The following is a 23494-nucleotide window of genomic DNA, read 5'->3' on the forward strand; positions in this document are numbered from 1 at the left end:
ACTCTTTAAGTTGAGTAGGGGATGGGAATTTTAGGGAGGTCAGTATTATTATTTCCAAGATGAGGAAACAGACTCTGTAAGAGCATAATCATCAGTTCACAACTTCTGACTTCACTTACATTGCTTTACTTATCACATCATGCCAACTCAAAGATGAACAGAATTGTAAACTTCAGTAGAGGAGGTGAAATATATATCTTTATTAAAGCAATGACAAGATACATGTCTTTACATTCAGTCCACTGTATCTTCAGGTTACACATCCTAGGATTTTAACCTACCACAGATAAAAATATTTGGGAAAAAATATATCTGTGCTAAACACATACAAACTTTTCTCCTTGTCATTATTTTCTAAACAATGCAGTATAACAATTCACATGGGATTTATAGTACATTAGCTATTATAAGTAATGTAGAGATGATTTAAAGTAACAGAAGGGTACAGTGTGCAGTTTATATGCAAATACTGTGCCATTCTGTGTAAGGATCTGGAGCACCGCATACTTTGGTATCTGTGGGGGGGAAGTTTCTAAACCAATTGTCTGTCAATACTGAAGGATGGCTGTATTTGTATCTTAGTGGTGAGTGCTCCCAAACTGTACAGACTGCTGTGAATTAACAGTAGAAGTTGAGATTACTTTGGCTAGGAAAGTCAAAGGTTTAATTTTGTTTAAAAAATGCATGCTATTTTCTCACTTGGTAATTTTTACTGTTGCTTTTTGGTTGCTTCATATGTTTAAAGTACTATAAGTGCAGTTTTAAAATAAGCCCTTTTATTTTATACCCTGAACCCACGTTTGTTTCTGCTAGCATATTTTATCCTTGTAGTGCCACCCAGAGTAGAGGAGACTAATGGTGACAATAGCTAGCATGTAATGAACAATTCTGTGCCATGGGATTTGTAAGTATTAATTTATTTAATCCTTACATCAGATCTCTGAGATGGGAGCACTCCTTAATAAGTTGATGTTTTTCTTTTCAGTCCATTCACGTTCTTGTTGTTCACATACCTAGTGGGGAGAGTCGTGTAAAAAAGGGTGACTATAAGGTGTACCCACTTGTACTTCAGAACAAGATTAAGCTATGCAAATAGTTATTCTTTGTCATATTGTACATCATTTTTAATATTTTTCCCTAAGTGAAGAAGCCAAGCTAGTGGATGTACTAACCTGAGAGAAGAAGTCTGAGCTATAAAACTCGGGTTATAATTTCCTAAATGTCTTTTTTTTTATTTTAGTGACAATCTAAAATAGTCATTGGTGGGTTTGTATTTAAAACACCATTTAGGCCAGCATGGTACTACATACCTATAAACCTAGCATTCAGGAGGTTGAGAGGGAGGATTGAGAGTTCAGGAATAGCCTTGGCCTACATAGTAACATCCTGTTTCAAAAAAATAAAATAAAAATCAAAGGACACTTAATTGTATGTATATATTAAAAAAACACTCAACAGATGTTTGCTTAATTTAAACTATTTAGAAATGAGAAATGTTCATAAAATTTAATCCTCTGTATAGTTTTTATCTCTGTATTTTCCTGGCATAAATGAGACATGTTTACTGGGGAAATGGCAATAATGCTTTGTATTTATATAGCATTTCTAATCTGAAGAGCTCACTGTTTTTCAAAGGTCTCATGAATCCTCACAGCAATTCAGTGAGGTAGGTAGCTGGCAAGTAGTATTATCTTCGTTTTGCAGATGGAGAGAAATTAAGTCACAAAGAAGATTAATTGATTTATATATACTCTTATCAACTAGAGAAAGAGACAATCTAATCTACTAGAGTAAGAATATTTTAGGAGGTTTGGCATAGTATAAGTCATTAACCCCTTTGTGTACATTACACAGATTATTAAAATATATGATTCACTTTACACTTTCCTTAGGAATCAAAAACATTTTAATCCTTTTTTTTTCCCTTCCTTGTTAGGTCAGCAGCAAGGACAAGATGGAGTGAAAGTCCAGCAAGCTACTATAGCTCCTGTAACGGTGGCAGTTGGAGGAATTGCTAATGCGACAATAGGTGCTGTTAGTCCTGACCAACTCACACAAGTGCATTTGCAGCAAGGCCAGCAGACTTCTGATCAAGAGGTGCAGCCTGGCAAGAGGCTTCGAAGAGTTGCCTGTTCTTGTCCTAATTGTAGGGAAGGAGAAGGAAGGTAAATGCTCTATTTTCAACCCCAGCTCTCTTGAAGGCATTAAAAAAAAGTCAGTTTCTATGTAGATTGATCACTGGAACCTTTCTACCTCTGTAGTCCCAAAGTTGAAATACGATGTTAGGAACTTAGGCTATTCTAGGCATGGAATTTGAGTGGTCCTCTGCCTTGTACCTTATACTTTAAAAAAAAAAATGAATTTCTTATTTTACTTATTAGGTTAAAAAAAAAAAAAGTATATACCATAACATTAATGATACAAAACTAACTCACTTAAAGTATACAATTCAGTGATTTTTAAAATACTCACAGAGTTACACATCCATTACCACAATTTTTGGTCATTTTTATCCTCAGAAGAAATCCTGTGTCCTTTAGCCATCACCTCCCCCAATGCAGGTCTAGGCAACTGCTAACTTTTTGTTCCTGTCTTCATAGATTTGCCTATTCCATACATCTTGTATAAATGGAATCATATAATCTGTGGTCCTTTGTGACTGACTTCTTTCATTTAGCATTATGTTTTCAAAGTTCAGCCATTTGATAATATGATTAATACTTCATTCCTTTTTATGAACGACTAAATTCCTTTGGATATATAGTATTTTGTTTATCACTTCGCTTGATGGATATTGGGGGTTTTCCTTGTTGGCCACTATGAATAATGCTGCTGTAAACATTTGTGTAGAAGTGATTGTGTGAACATAAACACTTTTGATTTCTCTTTATATGTACCTAGGAATGGAATTGCTGGGTCATTTGGTAGCTGTATGTGTAACCATTTGAGGAACTGCCAAACACTATTTTCCAAAGTGGCTGCGCCATTTTACATTCCTACCAGCAGTGGAATGAGGGTTCTAGTTTCTCCATATCATTGCCAGTCCTTGTCATTATCTTTTTAATTACAGCAATAATAACGAGTCTGAGGTGGAGTCTCAGTATGGTTTTCATTGGAATTTTCATGATTCATGATGTTGAACATCTTTTCATGTGTGTCTTAATCATTTATATATCTTTGGAGACATACTTAGATTCTTTTCCCATTTTTTTTGGTTGGGGGGAACAGTACTGGGGATTGAACTTGGGTCCTTGTGCTTTCTATACAGGCACTCCATAAATTGAGCCTCACTCCCAACCCTTTTTGCTTTGGTTATTTTTGAAATGGGGTCTCTCGTTTTTGCCTAGGCTGACCTGGACAGTAGTCCTCCTACTTACACTTCCTATATAGCTGGGATGACAGGCGCCTGTCACCATGTCCAGCTTTTTTTTGTTAAGATGGGGGCCTCACTTTTTGCCTGAGTTGGCCTTGAACTGTGATCCTCCTGATCGCCACCTCCAGGTGTGAGTCACTATATCTGACTGCTTTTCCCATTTTTAATTGCATTACTTTTAAGTTACTGAATGTAATGGTTCTTCTTATATTCTAGGTTCAAGTCCCTTACCAGATACATGATTTGCAAATACTGTCTCTTATTATGTGATTTGTCTTTATACTCTCTTGGTAGCATTGCTTTAAGCACAAAAGTTCTTGAAATTCAGTATTTTTCTATTTTTCTTTCTTTAGTTACTTGTCCTTTTGGTGTCACATGGAAGAATTCATTGCCAAATCTAGGGTCATGAATATTTCTGGTTTTCTTTTGAGAGTTTTGGTTTTTATTCTTACACTTAGAACTCTGATCAATTTTCAGTTAACTTTTATGTATTATGTCAGATAATTGTACATCCAACTTTATTTATTGAAAAGACTGTCTTTTTCCCATTGAATGGTCTTGGTATCCTATCAAAAATCAGTTGACCATACACACATGGAGTGTGAACTCTCAATCTTATTATCTGTATATCTGTCTTTATGCCAGTATCACGCTGTCTTGATAACTTCAGAAATTGAGAAACTGAGTTTCCAATTTTGTCACTCTTAAGTTGTTTTGGCTATTTAGCAACACTGTGATTCTATGTAAGTTTTAGCATCAATTTGCCAGTTTGTACAAAGATGTTAGATGGGATTCAGACCATTTGGGGAGCATTGCCAACTTAACAATATTAGATCTTTTGATCCATGCAAATGGAATGCTTTTCTACTTATTTAGATCTTTGCTAACATATTTCATCAGTGTTTTACAGTTTTTAGAGTATAAGTTTTGCATGTTTGCTAAACTTGTTCCTATTCTGTTCTTCGTGTTATTATAAATTAAACAATTTTCTTGATTGTTCATTGCAAGTATACAGAACATATATTGGTTCTTGTATATTGACCTTATATCCTGTAACTTTTGATTAATTTTTCATTAATTCTAGTAGTTTTCTTAGTGGCTTCTTTGTGATTTTTATATGTAGCATCTCAACATCTATAAATATAGTTTTATATTACTGCTTCTTTCCTACTCTGGAGGAGTTCTGGTTTTTCTTTTTTTTGTCTGCCTAACTGCCTTGTCTAGAACCTCCAATAAAGTGTCGAATAGAAGTGAAAAAAGTACACATCCTTCTTTTGTTTCTGATCTTATGGAAAAAGCATCAAGACGATTTTCACCTTTTAAATACAACATTAACTCTACGGCCCTTAATCAAGTTGAGCAATCTTCGTTCTGATCCTATTTTGTTGACTTTTTTTTAATCACAAAAGAGTTTGTGGCAAATGCTTTTCTGCATTTATTATGACCATGTGCTTTTTAAAAATTGTATGTTACATCAATTGATTGTCAGATGTCAAAGAAAGCATTTTTGCTGTTCTGGGAAAAATCCAACTCGATCACTTGAAAGTTCTTTTCATATGTAGCTGGATTCAGTTTGCTTTTTTTTTTCTTTCTTTTTTTGTGACAGGGTCTCGCTTTGTAGCCCAGGCTGACCTCGAACTCAAAATACTCCTGTATCATCCTCCTGAGTGGTAGGATTATAGGCATGCACCACCACACCCCACTTAGTTTGCTAGTATTTTGTTAATAATTTTTGGTATATATTCATAGGAGATACTGATTTGGGGTTGTATGTGTGACTAAAGTAGTGGAGCACCTGCCTAGCAAGTGCAAGGCCCTAAGTTCAAACTCCAGTACTACCAAAAAAAAAAAAACTGATTTCTGTTTTTCTTTTTCTTGTAATGTCTTCATCTGGTATTAGTGATGATAATATCGTTCTCATAGAAAGAGGTGGGAAGTGTTTTTGCAGTTTTAACTTTTTAAAAAAGTTTATGAAGAACTAGTACTAAAGTACTAATTCTTTGAATTTTTTTTAGAATTCACAAGTATAGCTATTGCTATTTGATCCTGTATTTTTCTTGTGTGTGTGTGGTTTCTTTTTTTGGCAGTACCGGGGTGTGGACTCAGGGCCTATACCTTGAAGCACTCCACCAGCCCTGTTTTTTGTGAAGGTGTTTTCGAGATAGGATCTTGCAGAACTATTTGCCTGGGCTGGCTTCGAACCACAATCCTGATCTCTGCTTCCTCAGTAACTAGGATTACAGGTGTGAGCCACCAGCACCAGGCTTGTGTGTAGTTTTGATTACTAATTTAATCTCTTTACTTATAAGTTTATTTTGGCTATTTTTTTCTTTAGCCAATTTTTAAATTTTGTGCCCTTCTACAAACTTGTCCATCTTGTGTAAGTTATTAGTATAGAATTCTTCAAATTTTTTAATAATACTTTTTATTTTTATGAATTGTAATGTCCCCCTTCTCATTTGTGATTCAGTTAATTTTAGCCTTTTCTTTTTTTCTTGTTAGTCTGGCTAAAGTTTACTAATTTAACCCTTTCTAAGAATCTGTTTTTGACATTTATTCTGATCCCAAGAGGGCTCATTCCTTTTGTTTCTTTCCTTGATATCTCTGGCAAACTTGACAACCTATAGTCAGCCCCTTTCTGGGATGAATCCATACCCCTTTGCCCAGATGCCTTTTGTAACAATAATGCATTTTTTTTTTGAAAGAACCCTTAGGCTTGAAATTATTCAACCTGTTGCAGTTTTCTTGCAAATTATCAATTCCTTTGGGAAGAGATTTGGAGTTCTGATGGTGTGCTTCTGCTTCTCTTCTGGCCAGAATTTGTGAGTGGTGGCTCTCAGAGCTGGAGGTTAGACAATGGCACATTTCTGAGTGCCATTCCTGTTCTAGGAGCCAAATTCTTGGTGGCAGGGGCAGCATAGCCTCAGATCTCAGCTAGCCCCTCCTACCTTAGAAGCTCTAGTTTATGGCCAAGTGTGATGGTTCAAGCCATAATCCTAGCTACTCAGGAGGCTGAGATTGGGGAGCGGGGAGATTAAGGTTTGAGACCAGCCTGGACAGAAAGTTTGAAAGACCCTATCTCAACCAATCCAATGGCTGGGTACAGTGGCATTTCCCTGTCATACCAGCTACAAGGGGAAGCATAGATAGGAGGACCATGGTTCACTTTGGCATGGGCATAAACTAAGACCCTATCTCGAAAATAACCAGTAGCAAAAAGGGCTGATGGTGTGGTTCAAGTGGTACCATACCTACCTAGCAAGCATGAAAGCCATGAGTTCATTCATCAGTACCACCAAAAAAATTAAGGAAAAAAACTGAAAGAAGCTCTGTCTACTTTATGAACCATGACTGAAATAGGCCAGCAGCCATCTGGACCGTATCATTTTTATCATCATGCCACATCCCAGGTAGAGCTTATGTCCCTGGGTTTTGTGCTGGGTGGAAAAAGAGTCCTTTTAGCCACACACACCTGGAACTTGGCCTTAGCAACAGGTAGCTGGGGGTAGAATCTGAAAGGCCTTGTTCTGTCCCTCCGAGGGAGGTAGCCCTGTTTGACTGGAAGGAAGGAGGAAAGAGAATACTGTTCATGGCTATACCATTTAACAATGCCCCTGTGTCATGGAGGTGGGAGGAAGTAGGGATGGAGTGAGTCTTGGTTCATATCCACAGGTTCTCACTGTTCTTACTCAGTTATGTTAGATCTTTTTGAATAAATGTTTCCTTATTTGCTGTTATTTGTTCTAGGATCATGTCCTGAGACTTTAAATAGTACTCTATATCCGGTTTTGCTGGGAAGCAATCCCTGGAACGCTTGCTGTTCTGTTAGAAATAAAACTATCTCACACTTTTAACTGGAATTGCTCATGCCTTTTGGTATTTTAGAGAAGAACTTTCAAGTGTCTCAAAAAGCTTAAAGAGATTTTTTTTTTTTAGTTGTGGTATCACAGGCATGTATCCCAGTGCTTAGGAGGCTGAGGTAAGAGTAATTGTGAGTTCAAGAACAGCCTGGGCTAAATAGGGAAACCCTGCTTCACAAAAAAAAAAATTTTTTTTTAACTAAGAGAGCTTACTAGGGAAAGAACATGAAACACGAAGACTATAGTAGGCATAAACTCTGAGATTAGCACAGTTCCATGCCGGTTTTGTGTTTAGTACACAGATTTGTATTATTTTTTTCTTTAATTGAAAAATTTAAGACATTTAACTATACTTTTGGTACTGTGATTAAACTGACTTATTCAGAAAAGCATTATTTTATTTTTCCATAAATAGAAGCTTAACTTGGGGAGTGTAGTTAATGCTTGAGTTTTGTTTTTGTTAGGGGCAGTAATGAACCAGGAAAAAAGAAACAGCATATCTGTCATATTGAAGGATGTGGAAAAGTTTATGGCAAAACATCTCACCTACGAGCACATCTTCGCTGGCATACTGGAGAAAGACCTTTTATATGCAACTGGATGTTTTGTGGCAAAAGATTCACAAGAAGTGATGAGCTTCAAAGACATAGAAGAACCCATACAGGTTGGTTGCTTTATTTTAGGCCTTGTACTTTCACTTATTTTTTTCAGTGCTTAAATGAAAGTTTTAGTAGTATGTTAGCTATAACATTGGAAATATGCAAATTTATGTGAAAGAATTCACAGTAATTATGATTATTATCATTTTTTACTTTGGAGTTACTTTTATTTCTGATGATAATGCACCTATTTTGGAAGAGCAGCAGGTTTAACTTCTTTTCTTAAAGATTTTTGTTAGCATATTATTGTTGTACTAAGCATTGTTGTGACGTTTACAAAAGTGCTTAAAATATATCTTAGTTAGAGTCACTCCCTCCATCATTCTTCTTTATCCCCTCTCCCCACTAGACGATGATTAAAATTAAAAATTTTTCACATATATTTTATTCTACTTTTTGTAAACTTTATCAACATATGTCCTGAAATTTGTTCTTTTTGTTTATTTTTAAAAAGCCTTTCCATATGTTATTGCATGGGACTTCTAATGTTACCTCATGGTTGACATGATGTGATTAAAAATTAATCCCATAGCAATGTTTGTCTGTTCTAGAAAATAGTCTGCTGTTTATGTCCACATGAGAGGATGCAGTATTTCCATGTTTGGTTGGTAGTGAGACAAAGATTTTTATATACATATGCTTAAAACCAAATACTAATGATTTGGAGTAGTTTCTTTTTTAAAAATATGGTCTACATCATTATCATCTTCTACTAGCTTGGCAATTCAGAATCAACTGTACTTTTAAATTTCTGTTTGTACGTGCTAGATAACAAGTAGTCTACCTCTTGAACCATGCCTCCAGTCCTTTTGCCTTTAGTTTGTTTTTAGGGTCTCACACTAACATTGATTGGGTTGGTCTCTAACCACTATCATATATCCGACTCTCAAGTAACTGAGATTACAGGTATGTGCCACCATGACCTGCCCAAGAAAAACATTTTTAATCATTGAACTACATATTTGCATTGCATATTTGCATTTTTGTTCTTCCTATGATATACATGTTTATACACACATACACACACAGTGTGTGTAAGTGCTATTTCTGATCTATCTATATTATCATTATCTGTTGACTTTCTGCATTGAGAGTTAAGAATTTACTTTACTTTGCACCATTTGAGGGCATTGATTGTTTTGTAATTGTCTGGAGATACATAGCTCAGGGGTAGAGTGCTTACCTAGCATTCCCAAGGCCCTGGATTCAATCCCCAGCACCACAAAAAGGGAAAAAGAATATTGTTTTGTAAAACCATATGCAGGCTAAACATTGTCTCTTGACTTACCACTCTGTAATATGGATATTACAATGCCTGTCCTTCATTTTCTGTCCTATTTACCTCTTAGCTTTTCTCATTTAAAAATTTACCATTTCCTTCTCTTGAACTTAAAATGCACATATTCTCTTCTACATGCACTCACCTTTGTTTTTATAGCTTAGTTAGTTAAGTTGAAAATTAGTAAATAATTGCATTATGACCATATATCTACTGTTCTCACATTTCTTTCCTGGTATGTTTTTAAGTTTTTCTTGGAGCTTCTAATTTCCTTTTTTTCTCCTTGCATTGTCTAACTCCATCACCTCCATCAGCTATTTCATATTTTTAGAAGTCCTATCAACTTCATCTAAAACTCCTTATCCTGGAGCTTTCTGATTTGGCCTGGACTGACTGTTCAGTAGGAATGTTGCACAGCTATAATCTTGGGACTTGTCTTTTTTACAGTTTGGGTCTCATCTTGGTTCTCAGGTTCTCATGTTTTCCTTTTTTTTCTGAGTTTTCTCCTAATTGGTTGCTGGAAAACACTGTGAAATGCTTCCTAACAAAAAGATGAGAAAGTAAATTTGTCTGACAACTTTATTTTGGCTTTTCCACTTAATTCGATGATTTGACCAATACAGTGTTCTGTATTGCAGTGTAATTGTATCGCTCTGTTGTCTTCTTGCATATTGTTACCAATAAGAAGTCCATTGTTATCTTCATTTTTTTCCCTTACAATTTTATTTTTGTTTTGAAATAGTTTTACTCTTTAATAGAAGAGTTGCAAGGATAGTATAGTATTTTCATATACCTTTCATCAAGCTTTCCTTGCTGCTAACTTGTTACAAAAACTAAGAAATTAACATTATTACAATACCATTCATTTTAACTGCAGACTTTATTATCAATATGCTTCTTTTGTTCTAGGATTAAGTCTAAACTAACATATTACATTTCTTTGTCATGAGTCCTTAGACTTAGTCTCCTGAAGTCTGTGGAATTTCCTGATTCTTTAACTTTTATTACCTTGATTTTTATTATCTTTTTTTTTTTTACTTTGACAAGGACTAGGTTAGATATTTTATAGGATATCCCTCAATTGGGGTTTGTCTAATGTTTTCTCTCGATTAGATTGAGGTTATGAATTGTTTGGAAGAACTTCAAATGTTAGTGCCTTTCTCACTGTGTTATATGAGGTACCTGATGTGAACATAACTTACAACTTTTAAGAATTAATTAATATAGTGTGTGCCAGGTTTCTCCACTATAAAGTTACTATTTTTTCTTTCTATTCTTTATTTATTAGAAATAAGTTATTAAGTTCAGTCCACGCTCAAGAGTAAAAGAATTATTCTACTACACGGTGGCAGGATTATCCAGGAATGTATGAATATATGTTAAAGCATATATTCATGTGTAGCTCCGTAGCTACAGTAATTAATAGATATTGGGGGGAGTTCTAAGCAATATGTTGAGAGTCTATATAAATATACTATTTTCTCCTTAAAAATACAAGGAATATAAATATACTATTTTCCTTAAAAGAAAATAGTAGAGCTTTACTGTTAACATTCTTTAGTGAATCTTGCCTACAGCAGTTACTGCTGTGTAGCAAAGCATTTCAACATTTCATTTTCTATTTTCATTCCTTATACAATTTTTAATTGTAATTTTCATGGAAGCAAAAGATTTGTACCTTCTTCCCAGATTGTTTCTTTATTCAGTCATTTATTTACACTAGTCCAAATTATGAGTATTTTATTTATAATCCACTATTGTCATCATTTATTTTTTGATTCAAATAGTTTCATTTTTGGCTATTGGAAATTTTTTCAGATTGTTTCCTGTGTCTTTATAACATGCTGCCATCCTTGTTTTTGTTTTTAAACAGTAAGCGTTTCTTTCAGTCTTTAGCATTCCCTAATTTCATAATGATGTAGCTAGGTATATGTTTTCATTTATTGTGCTAACTAGTTTGACTGTTAACTGGGTAACCTCTCTCTCTTTCACATATCCTTTCTCTTTTTTCCCCTGTATTCTTTCTGGACTCTTGGTAGACCTATGTTAGATCCATTTTTTAAGTGTCTTAGAGCTTTTGGTTACCTCATTTGTCTCTTCACCTTTTATTTTTTGTAAGAATTTTTATCATCAGATATTTCTATTGAATTTTTTTTTCATTTCCAAGAATGCTTTTTATAGTTTGTTTCTGTTTCATGCTATTACCATATGGATACAGGCACTTGCTTCATCTAGAAGGATAATATTTTGTCTGTATCTTGCTTTTTCTAATGTCGCAGGATTTCCAGAATTGCCCAGTAAACCCTTATTTTTTGTTCAAAATGGTGATGGTTGGTGAATATGTTTAAGTGAAAGATTTTGAACACTTTATTATGAGCTGATAGCTTTCATTGTAAATTGGTTGGGTAGAGTACTGTGTTACACGGGAGGATGCCTTATTACCAAAGTACAGTTATATACTATGGAATTCCATTTCATTAGATGTAAATCCTGAAATATTTCTCTCAAGTTTGTGGTAGCAGGGTTAATATTCCACATTTAGACTTTAATTTTTCTGTTTTATACTCCAAGTCTCCCTCTTATCATTTTGAGTCCCAGACTTTACAGGTTTCTGCAGAACACAAATGGCTTTGTTCTAGAACATATTCTTTTCTTTGAATAACCTCCATTTGAGTTCATAGAAATATGATGCAGTCATTATTTTATTGATAACTTCTTTCCCTGTTCTTTTTGTTGCTGTACATTTAACCCCTTATTTTGTCTTTACTATTATTTTAATGGGTGTCTCAATGGGGAGAAGTAAACAGGTGTGATTATGTTGCTGTCTTAAACTATAAAGATTTACATTTACCTTTCTTGCTAACTGGGAAATATTGCAGTGATGTAACCAAGTGAACATCATCTGTAATATGGATATACATATTTGATATGTTTGTCTATTAGTATAGTTTACTTTTATGAATATTCTATTGTAGATATGTTGCAAACTTACTAGATGATTTTATTTGCCATTTATACTCTACTTGAACAATAAGCAATCTAGAGGTGGTTTCTGATAACTAGTGTTATAAGGAGGACCTCTTACTCTTTTTTCACCTGCTAAGAAAAAGTCTTAAAGAGTGCCTAAAAAGTTCTGTTCAACTAAATATGAGTTTTCATAATGTATGATGACTAAAGTTTTATCCAAAGTCTAATTTCACATAAATTACATGTATTTGCAATTATATCAGTAATTACAAATTTAAACAGGATGAAAGATTAGGAATGAAACTCCATTGTTTTTCACAAAATAAGGAAAATGAGGTCAAAATAAGTGAGACCTGAAACACTATCGAATGCATTGAAGTTTTTCCCCAGAATTTTTTATGTAGTTGCTTCAGATAGTATGTGAAATAGTCAAAACTGTTGCCTTTCATTTCACTGTTAGCCAAAATGGATCAAGCTATCTGCAGTCTGTCAGTCACATTGATTACACTAAAAACTCACCATAAAGTTTGTTTTCTTGAGCATTTAAATCATAATACTGAAAAAGCAAACAATAGCAGGCAATTGAGGAGTGAAATCAAACATGAATAATTGTACAATATGAATTAGTTTCAGATTTTTCTTTCTTCTTTGTCTCCCAGGTTTGATCCTGTAGGTGCAGGCAATGAACACGATAGGAGAAACTCCCTGTGTCTAGCCAGAGAAGCAAGTAAAGGGGCCCCTGTGCTCCAAAGTCAGTCCCATTTGGAGTCTTCACTGCAGTAGTAGTAGCATAGGAGCCAAAAAGTCTTTTTAAATACTCACATCTCTGGCCAGAATGATTCAGGAATTGAGGCCTTTGTTTTCCAGTGTATCTGAGGGGAATTGCCATTGTTTTTCTGCCATGCAACTTTTCCTCTGAAGGTAGTCCCAGCCAGAGTTGTAAGTATAGTATAGTACAGGGGGGCCTCAGAGAAATCTGACTTTCTGGCTAGAGAACTACAAAAAGGGATGACCCTTTGGGTTAGAAAGCATGGGGGAAATCTTGGAGGAAGGGAGAAAGAGAGAGAGAGAGAAAGAAGCTAATCACTAATCTGCCTCTGGTACAGAAGTTCTGGGCTCAGTGTTGAGTTGTGCATGTATAGGACAGACACAAATAACCATAGCAAAGGCCTCAAGAACTAACTATTTTAGCTACCACCAACTAATTCCCAACATGTGTTGAGCAGACTCAAAACAGCATAACAAAGCCTTTGAAAAATGAGTTAATGTTGAAATGCAAAGAAACTAAAAGAGAGCAAGATGAAGCATTTAGTCTGAACCTAGATGGATTGATTGCTTGCTAACACAAAAACATTTTCTAGAGAATTTCTAACAGACTCGAAATTTCTACAACATAATATCCAAAATGCCCAGGATGCAATCCAAAATTGCTCAACTTATTTTGAGCCAAATAAAGCTGTTTAAGCTACTGTTTCTCACGGAGTAGACAATGAGCATATATCAACTGACCCAGATTTTGAGAATTATCAAAGACTTTAAAGCAGCTATTATAACCATGGCCCATGGACTGGAGGTAAACAAAATCAAAATGAATGGAAAGGCAGAAGTATTTTCAGAGAGCAATCAAAACTATAAGAACTAAATGGAAATTAAATGAAAAAGTACAGTGTTGAAAGTGAAAAATTCATCAGGTGCTCAATAGCCAAATGGAGGTAACAGAATAAAGAGTCAGGTGGAAGATAGATCATTGGAAATTATAAATCTTTATTTTTGGTTTTTTTGTTATATTATTTTTGTACTGGGGATGCATTATGACATTTATAAAATTGCTTACAATATGTCTTAGTCAAATTCACTCCCTCCATCATTCTCCTTTACTTCCACCCCCCATTCTTAGGACAGTTTCATCAGGTCTCCTTTTTCCATTTTCATACATAAGTACGTAATATTTCCACCATATTCACCTCCTACACCCTTTCCTTACTTATATCCTCCCTTCCCACTGGTTCCAACCCCCAGATAGAACCTGTTTTACCTCTGTTTTTGAAAAAGACATTTTTGCTTGTTTAAGATATCTATTCAGAGACTTTCATTATGACATTTCCATGTATATATGTACTGTATCCCACATTGGTTCATCCCTTCATTTTTCTCATTTCTACTTCAGTCCTCTTCTTATGGGGATTTCAACAGGTTTAAAAATGCTATATTCATTCTTATATATAGAGTGACCTGTTCTTTATTCTTGTCCTTTGTTGTTTAGTGTCTATTCATTGTTCAGTGGGAGTTTTGCCTTGATACTATCCCTGTCCATGCATTGTGCTTGAGTCAGTGTAACCCCCCTCCACTGCACTTCCTCACTCTTTCTCCCTTATCCTGTATTGTTTAACAGTTTTTAGCATGTTTCCTTGTGTCTTGTTTCTACACAGATGTGATGTACTTCATTATTCACTATTTTTCTTTCCTTGTTTTCCTCCTCCCTTGATATGTAAATTAAAAAAAATAAAAGCTTGGGATATATAGCATGATCCTGTTTCAAAAATAAATTAAATAAATTTTAAAAATGTAAAATACATACAGCTATAATTTGTCAATTTACAATTAAAAAGTAGTGGTTTTTTTTAAATGAAATTATAAAATCTGAAAAATAGGAAAAAGATTGAGGCAGTAGAAAATTAACTGGATCTTTGAGATAGCATATAAAATCTAAAATTTGTGTCATTGGGCTTCCATAAGGAAAGGAGAAAATGAGTGTGGGAAAAAATTTGAAGATACAATGGCTGAGACTGCCCACATTAGGTATAAATTTAATAGATTTAGGAAGCTTCCTGAATCTCAAATGGGAACTAAAAGAAAACCAGGCCCAGACATAGCTCATAATCAGTCTGCTGAAAATCACTAATAAAGAAAAAAAACTTGAAAGGAGACAAAAGAAAATGACACATTTATATATGAGGGAACAAAAACTTGAATGCTGGCAGATTTCTTCTCAGAAACTATAGAAGCCTGAAAGAGGAAACAATGAACTCATCACTTCATATCCAACAACAATATCCTCAGTAACCAAATCAAAACAAAGGTATTTTCAGGTGAAGCAAGACTTAAGAGAATTTGTTGCCATCAGATTTACTCCAAAAGAAATGCTAAAAAAGTTCTTCATGGTAAAAATAAATGTTACTAGAAAGAGCAAATCATAAAAATTAAAAATGTAGCTCACATATCAGTCCTATATCTGATAAACTAGTACATAATTTGCTAATTTTATCAATTAAATTGGATTATCAAACAATATTAAAATAATCCAAAAGAAAAGAGGAAACAGAAGAATAAAAAGGGCCGAAATTGAAAAAAGGTAAGATGATAGACTTAGCATTAGTCAAATCAATAATTATATGAAATGAAAATGGTCTGAGCATACTAATTAAAAGGGTGTGATTGTCAGGTGACATTTAAAAAAAGACCAAACTATATGTTGTATACATAAAAACTTACTTTAAAGCTATTCCAGCAGAATATGCATTTTACTCAGAAATACATGGAAAACTCACAGAGGAAAACCATATTCTAGGCTATGAAACACTTTAACAATTAAAAGAATAAAAGTCATGAGAAAGTATGTTCTCAGATCATAATTGAAATAAACTAGAAATTAAAAATATCTGGACAATCTCCAAATATTTGGGGATTAAACATTTCTGAATATTCTATAGGTCAAGAGGAAGTCTCCAGGGAAATTAGAAAATATCTTCAACCGAATGAAAACACAACATAATTAAACTTGTAAGATGCAGGTAAAGTAATGCTAGAATGCATTTGTAACATTAAATCCTTTTACTAGTAAAGACAAAAAAGGTCTTTAGTCAAGAATCTAGTAACCTTTCATCTTGGTAAACAAGAAAATGAAGAACAAATTAATTCCAAAATGAGTTAAGAAATAATAAAGATAAGAACAGAAATTAGTTCAAAATAGGAAAACAGTAGAAAAAATTAATCAAACTGAGATCTATGTGTAGGGGCAAGGGTTGTTTGTTTCTTATTGTTTGGTTGGTTATTGTTTTGTAGTGCTAGGGATTGAAGTTATGAGGTCACACATGCTAGACAAGTGCTGTACACTGAGGTACACTGTACCACTGAGGTACGTTGTACCCAGACCCTTCAAACCAAAATCTGGCTTGATGAAAAGATAAAACTGGTAAGTACTCTACCCAGACTGGCCAGGAAAATTTACCAGCATCACTAAAGAGCCTCAGACATTAAATGGGCAATAAAGGAATGCTATGTATAACTACTTCCAGACTTTGAGAGCCACCTCCTTAAATGATGCTAACAACTAATACTTACTCATGAAGAAATGGTTACGAGTTCAGGGTATACTAGTGGTAGAGTGTTTGCCTAGCTAGCATACACAAGGCCCTGGGTTTGCTCCCTAGCACCACAAAAAATAAAGTAGCATGCAATTTCAGTGTGGTTAGTGAGGCCTAACTATCCCATTCTAAGTTTATTTAAATTGAAAAATAGAGGAAGAAATAGATAACATGAATAGTCCTGTATCTGTTAAAAATTTGTAGTTAAAATTTTCAACAAAGAAAACACTTGGCCCACATATTATCATTGTCAAATTATACCATTCGAGGAAGAAATACTAGTTCTGCATAATCTGTTTTTGAAAATTAATGAGGGAACACTTCCCAACTCATTGTGTGAGGCTCAATTATCATAACAAAACCAGACAGTGATACTATTAGAAAAAAAAGACAGTACAAACTAATATCATAAGTATGTCAAAATTCTCAACAGAATATTGGCAAATTAAATCCAGCAGAATATAAAAAGTATCAGAACTAGATAAGAGTTTGTACCAGGAATGAAAGGCTGTTTGAACATTTGAAAATCAATCAGGCAGTCTGATTTACCAAATTAATGATTTAAGAAGAAAAAATCAGGATTACTTAAACATACAGTAAATATTTGGCAAGGGTTTGTGTCTGCTTTTATAAAAATTATCAGCAAACTGAATTGAACAGAATATGACATTCAGCAGCTTAAAATACCATATTATTTCAGGCTGTCTTCAGAAGTCCACCTGGGCTCCTCCCAAGTACCCTGTTCAGCTTCTCACAGAGCAGAAATCAAGGTTTCAGTAGGTCTGCATTCTCTCCTGTAGGTTATGGGGAAGAATCTGATTCCAAACCTATTCACAATGTAAGTTAAATTCAGCTCTTTGATGTTTTCTTGCTGGCTGCCAACTGGGGGCCAGTGTTTGCTCTTGAAGATTGCTTGTATTCTTACTCTTGCCATGTGGCTACCTCCAGCAATGCAGGTCAGGCCCTCCCACACTTCTTGTCTCTGACTCCAGCTACAGAAAGCTCTGTTTGAATAGCTCACCTGATTAGATTGGGTCCATGTAGATATTCAGAAGAATTTCCATATCTAAGTTCCATAACCTTGGGCACATCTGCAAGGTCCCTGTCACCATGTAAACATAATTTATTTACAACTTCCAGGAAGTGGGGCATGGACATCTTTGTTGGGCCATCCTGCATATCACAGTTGTTAAATACATCAACAGTTTTAATAATTAGATACTTTAATTATAAAAAGCAATCATGTATTCTGAATAATTATAAAATAATTAAAATAATTCTAACTATAAAAAAAATAACATATAGCTAGTATAAACACTCCTTACAGCCTTGGGGTAAAGTATACTGATGTTTGCTAACGATGGAAAAATTAGAAATTATCTAACACAACAGAAAATACACTTCTCTGTGGATAACATACTGAAATGAGTCATTCCCCTAATGAAAGTATAATGTACACTATAATTTGGATATTTGAGATGCTAGCCACCTTTTATTGCTTAAATTAATTGGATGCCCACACCCACTTACAAGTAGACAGGTTTGGAAGTCCACACATTAATCATGCCACCATTTATTTTGTCAAAGAATTGCTGGGGAATAGAAATTTCTTTTCTTTTTTTCTTTCTTTTTATTATTATTATTGTTGTGCCAGGGGTACATTGTGGCATTTATAAAAGTTTTTACAATATAACACAGTTGAATTCAACCCTACCCCCCTCCAATTCCTGGAATACTTTCATCAGGTTTCATTTTTCTGTTTAGCATATGTGTAACACAATATTTGCACCATAGTCACCCTCCTACACCCATTCCCCTCTTCTCCCCCCACACACACTGGTAACAGTCCAGCACTCTACCACACTTCCAGCCCTGAAATTCTTTACTTCTTAATTGGGATTGATAGCGCTACATGGTTAAAGGTAACTATCTCAAGCAAATGGAAGCTGTTCAAGAATTCTGCAACTTGAAAATTTGTAAACTGAGAATTTTTCTTTTAAAATAGAATGGGGAAGTTGAGAAGGTCAAGTTCATGATTGATCCTCAACTGCACCTCATTTTCACCCTTACCCAAGTGCCAGCATTCACAGTAGTCAAGTCCTTTCCTTAGAGACTTACTGCCTGCCTTTTGAATGCCTTTGAGAATTTCACCTAAAGCATTTATTTATCTTTTAATTTTTCAAGACTATGAAAGAAAAAGAAAAGTTCTGCAAGGTAGTACAAATGCAATTTTTTAAAAAATTAAAGCAAACATATGGAAAGGGAAAAACCTGAAATGGACAAACTTGAAGTCACAGATTTTTCTCTTGGTAAGTCAAAGGCAGAACCAGAAAAAAAAAAATCAGTCACAGTGAATTTTCTTATTACCCAAATTGTTATCATACTAGGAAAACATCATCTCATTCCCATAACACTTTTAGAAAGAAAGACTAAAGCTAATAGTTACCCATTATGAACATCAGGATATACCAAACGAGGCACAAATTTTCATGTACCACATCTGTTACACTCAAAATTGTTTTAGTTAACAATTTTTATTCCAAAGCATAGAAGTAGTTCCACTAGGACCATCTTATATTTTGAAGAGAACATATTTAAGAATCACTTTGTATAACAGAAAGTAACAGTGTTATTCTATAGAACCTAAAATCTGTATTAAATTTGAAGTGTAGTATGTTCCTCCCTTCCATTTTTGCCTTGTGAAAAACAGCATTAAATTCTTAATTTAAAATAGTTTTAAAATATGCCATGCCTCTGGAGATTAAAACTGAAACCCAGTTACCAGTTTTAAAGAAGTACAGATATTGTTACAGTTGGTAGAGGTTTTCAAGATCATCTGTTGGGAATCCTTTTATTTTGTGGATGGGGAAATTGAGGCCCAGAGTGGTTATTTAACTTGTTCCAGCTTTCATTTCCAGTTTATAGCAGAACCAGGACTTCATTCTCAACTACATCTTTTCTCCTATACTCTACTGTTTGTTTGATAGCATTGTTAAGTAAAATAGAAAGAAAATACTATATGTCAAACTATGCAAAAAATCATACCATACTAAAAGTATAATGTGACCAGAAAAAGATTATTATTCCATTTATGTAAAATATGTATAACTTCATTTGTTGTTTTTCTTTACAGGTGAAAAGAGATTTGAATGTCCAGAGTGTTCTAAAAGGTTTATGCGGAGTGATCATCTCTCCAAGCATGTGAAAACGCATCAGAATAAGAAAGGAGGTGGGACAGCTCTTGCCATTGTTACCTCGGGGGAACTGGACTCGTCTGTTACTGAGGTGCTTGGCTCCCCAAGAATTGTCACAGTTGCAGCCATTTCTCAAGATTCAAATCCAGCAACTCCCAATGTTTCAACCAATATGGAAGAATTCTAAAAAGTTATTTGTAACAGAGACCTCTAGTGCTGCACTTAAGTTTACAAACCTTTGAAAATCTGGAAATGGGCTGGTCAAGTGGATTACAGAGTAGGAAATCATGTTTCATTCTTGGCTTCTTTAAGTATTCCAGGGTTTGGGTTCAACACTTGAAGTGTTGAATTTTAAAAATACAAAAAGTAAACTGATATACTGGAAACACAAAAGTATTTCCTCCATGCTATAAGTTGTAGTTACTGGAATCTCCCCCTCTCTTAACATCATGTGTTAACATGTTTAAAAAGACAAATCTCAGTAGTTTGCAGACTGGACCTTAATTGGACTTACTTTCTTTGGAAGTACTTTCTTACAAATTCAGTCAGTAATAATTTACGTATATTTCTTTTTCTCTATAGCACAGAAAACGGATAGTTAACTGATAATAGGAATAATACATTATTTCCTTAACTTGATTTTTGGAAAATCAACTCAAAATAGTTTTGGCCGTCTTTTCTAAATGTTAGAAATTCTTCAAAAGTTGAATTAGGTAAGTTCCAAAACAGTAATCTGAGATGCATCTCAGATCTTTTTTACCACTACATTATAGTAGTGTGTATGCAGACAATCAGTGAAATCCAATTACTTTCTCCATTTTGGAGACACAAGAAGAACTTAGATCTAAATCTTAGGTTAAATTTTAGATTGAAACCTTAGGAAAACGCTGGGGAAAAAAATTGTTAAAATAGAACTCATGTTAGCTTCAGAAAAATAGAATGAAGCAACTTAACATGCAATGTTTTAAATTTAGAATTGATTATATTCCTAACCATAGGTTGAACTACAAAACTTCATTTTAAATGTTTATATTGGAAATAATTGCATAGATTATAAATCATTTTGTAGTTTCGTATTCTGTAAATATGAGTTATGTTGACAATGTGCAGAATTCTTTATGCTTTGACTTTGTAGCCAAAGAAAGAATTATTACACTTTGAGGCCAGCAGAATATTTTTAGCTACTTCGTAATTTTTTTTTCCTTTATTAAAAAATTGGCCAGTCCCAGTTTATTTCTAATATTATGTTAGAAGGTTAACTAGGAATTCAAATCTCAGTAATGTCTTTATGTTACACCAATAACAGAATTTTCCCTAAAAATCTAGATGGCCTAACAAATATATAATAGATATGGTATTATGAAGCAAAACTTATTTTTGAAAAACCACAATACTTTTCATTCAAATAGTGACTAAAGAAAAAATATATTTCATTGTTTATGTAAGGGTCTTATAGAAAAGTGTCTTATTAGGAAAGATGGCCAAAAGTTTCATATGAAAAAAAAATTGGATTATTCCAGTAGCTTAAACATTAGTAAAATGCTTCATGTTTTTAAAAACTATTTACACAGAATCATAATTAATGAAATTAACCATTTGAAAACTACAGTTTTTAACTGCTTTGTTTGCTAACATTACTGGTTTGGGGACTATTTGAATATAGGTACCTGTTTTCTTGTGCATTCTCTATCATTTCAGGAAAAGTACTACTCATGAGAATTCTCTTCCAAAATTGTGATGTTTCTTATATTTTTGATGAAGGAGAAATACTGTAATGATCACTGTTTACACTATGTACACTTTAGGCCAGCCCTTTGTAGCGTTATATAAAACTGAAGGTCTTTTGTGCTTTCAGTTTGTATAAAAAAGCTTTGAGATTAAAGGAAAAAAATTTTTACACTGTGGTTATAAATTTCAAGTTTCTTAAAGCTTTTGTAGACTTGTAACAAAGTCTTTAAATTTTAGTTGGATTTTGTAAATTGTTTTGTATATTTTATTTAATGTACTCTTAACAACTGATGTATCTGGCTTTAAAACATCAGAATCTGTTGTTTTGTTTGTTACAGAGGAGCATTTAGTAGTGTTAATTTTAATTTTATTATATAGGAGCTGAAACATCAAATATATATTTTATCTATCATTATGCTACACAATCAGTGCTATAAATTTTTTTATGCAAGGAAACTTTCTTAACGTTTTAATCATGTTTCCTCAGAGTGATACTTTTTGTTGTTCTTAATACCAAGTATGAGCACTCTGCATTGTTGTTCCATGAACCTGGTTTAATGCAAACCCATGTATGCTCATCAGAAATAGAAGTTATTTTTTAATCAACAATAAGGCCTATTAGAAATTTATCAAACTGAATCTGGATAGCTTTATAGCATATAAAATATATTAATTTGTGTTAGCAGGTGCACATTTCACCCCTGAAATTAGAACTGTTTTGACAGTCTGTTCTGCATACCATTTTGAGTCTACTTTGCTGTCTTACAAGAATCGTAAATTTCAGTGTCCTTTATTTGACACAGTGGAATATAGCTGTTATAAGTAATAGGGCACAGATGTGCAGTAGAGTCTTGTTTAATGGCATTTCACTGTTCATTCCCTTTGCCACCATTATAAAGCTTTTCTTTATTGTAATTATCAGTGCAAAGCTCTGTATTTATCATGTAGAACTCCAGTGTTAGAATAGCTTTTCCTTCCAATATACTTTTTTTGGTTAGGTTTGTGTATGTGTTGCTGATTACATTAGAACTTGATGTTAAGTCATTATTTATCACACTCTCACGAGAGCAGTAATAAAAGTGTGTAATCTAGGAGAAAAAGTTAATTTGTCAAACTTAGATAAGCATGATGTTTAGGTCCTATTTTTCAATTTTATAACTGTTTTATTGCAACAATATTTGTATTTAAGTCTCCATTTTAATGCCTTGTGGTGTTTTTTTATGCATGTCACTAAGTTGTCATCCCACATAAATTGATGTGCAGCATAGGGTATTAAATCTACATGATGATTTTAAAACAGAAATAGTTGATGGTAAAATGTAAATGTTTTGCAAAAATTCCTTATAAAAAGTTTCGTAGTAACATTTCACTTGTAAATTTTTTGTAAAAAAGAAAATGGAAAAAAAAAAAGGTGAATCCAGAAAAAAAAAAAAAAAAACCTGTTTCCCATGCCTAGAATTTAGACAATTACTCTGCCAGCAAAGCCTCTGGGGCTGTAATTGACATTTTTACAGTGCTGATTTGTATAAAATTTGTTTTTTGTGGATTTGGAAATAAAATCATGTACAAGTTGTTGCCTGCAATAACAATTGCAAGTAACCTATTAAAATTCCCTTGAGTTCAACATGTTTCATTTAATCATGTAAACTATAAAGCAGCAATAAATTGTTTGAACTATCAACCTTATCACAGTGAACAATGGAAAGTTAAATACTTCTCACTAGAAAAGTGTTGGCAACCCTTCTTAATTCCTGGTATTAAGATCTGGTCACCATTTCTCTGAATATTCCACCAAATACGAATTCAGGTTACATGTTAATTTGTAGCCATTGCTCTAGACATTTATGGAAATTAAATTTTGATTTAGAGGTACTTTTTACTTAAATATTTTTAAGCAGTAAATGTTAGGAAATTGTAAGAAGATCTAAAAATGGAAACATAATTAAAACATTATTTAAGCTCACAGAAACACTTTGAAGCAATATAGACACAAAGATGCTACAAAGTCTGAAAGCAAAAACTGTTTCCTCCTGGGAGAGCCTTACAAATCTCATGAAGAACCTACAATGT

The 23494-nt window shown here is 33.8% G+C and overlaps 1 protein-coding gene across 1 annotated transcript in view; it reads left to right on the plus strand.

Annotated features, from left to right (window-relative positions):
• The window catches only part of Sp4 (Sp4 transcription factor), a 66137-nt gene extending 43089 nt beyond the window's left edge, over positions 1-23048 (plus strand). Inside the window, exons 4-6 of the mRNA XM_020184886.2 lie at positions 1937-2165; positions 7698-7897; positions 19636-23048. Coding sequence (XP_020040475.2) covers positions 1937-2165; positions 7698-7897; positions 19636-19883 — 677 coding nt within the window. The 3' untranslated portion in view covers positions 19884-23048. The remainder of the gene's footprint in view (positions 1-1936; positions 2166-7697; positions 7898-19635) is intronic.
• The last annotated feature ends 446 nt before the right edge of the window (positions 23049-23494 follow it).

The sequence above is a fragment of the Castor canadensis genome, chromosome 2 (genome assembly GCF_047511655.1).
Source record: "Castor canadensis chromosome 2, mCasCan1.hap1v2, whole genome shotgun sequence".
Lineage (NCBI taxonomy): Eukaryota > Metazoa > Chordata > Mammalia > Rodentia > Castoridae > Castor > Castor canadensis.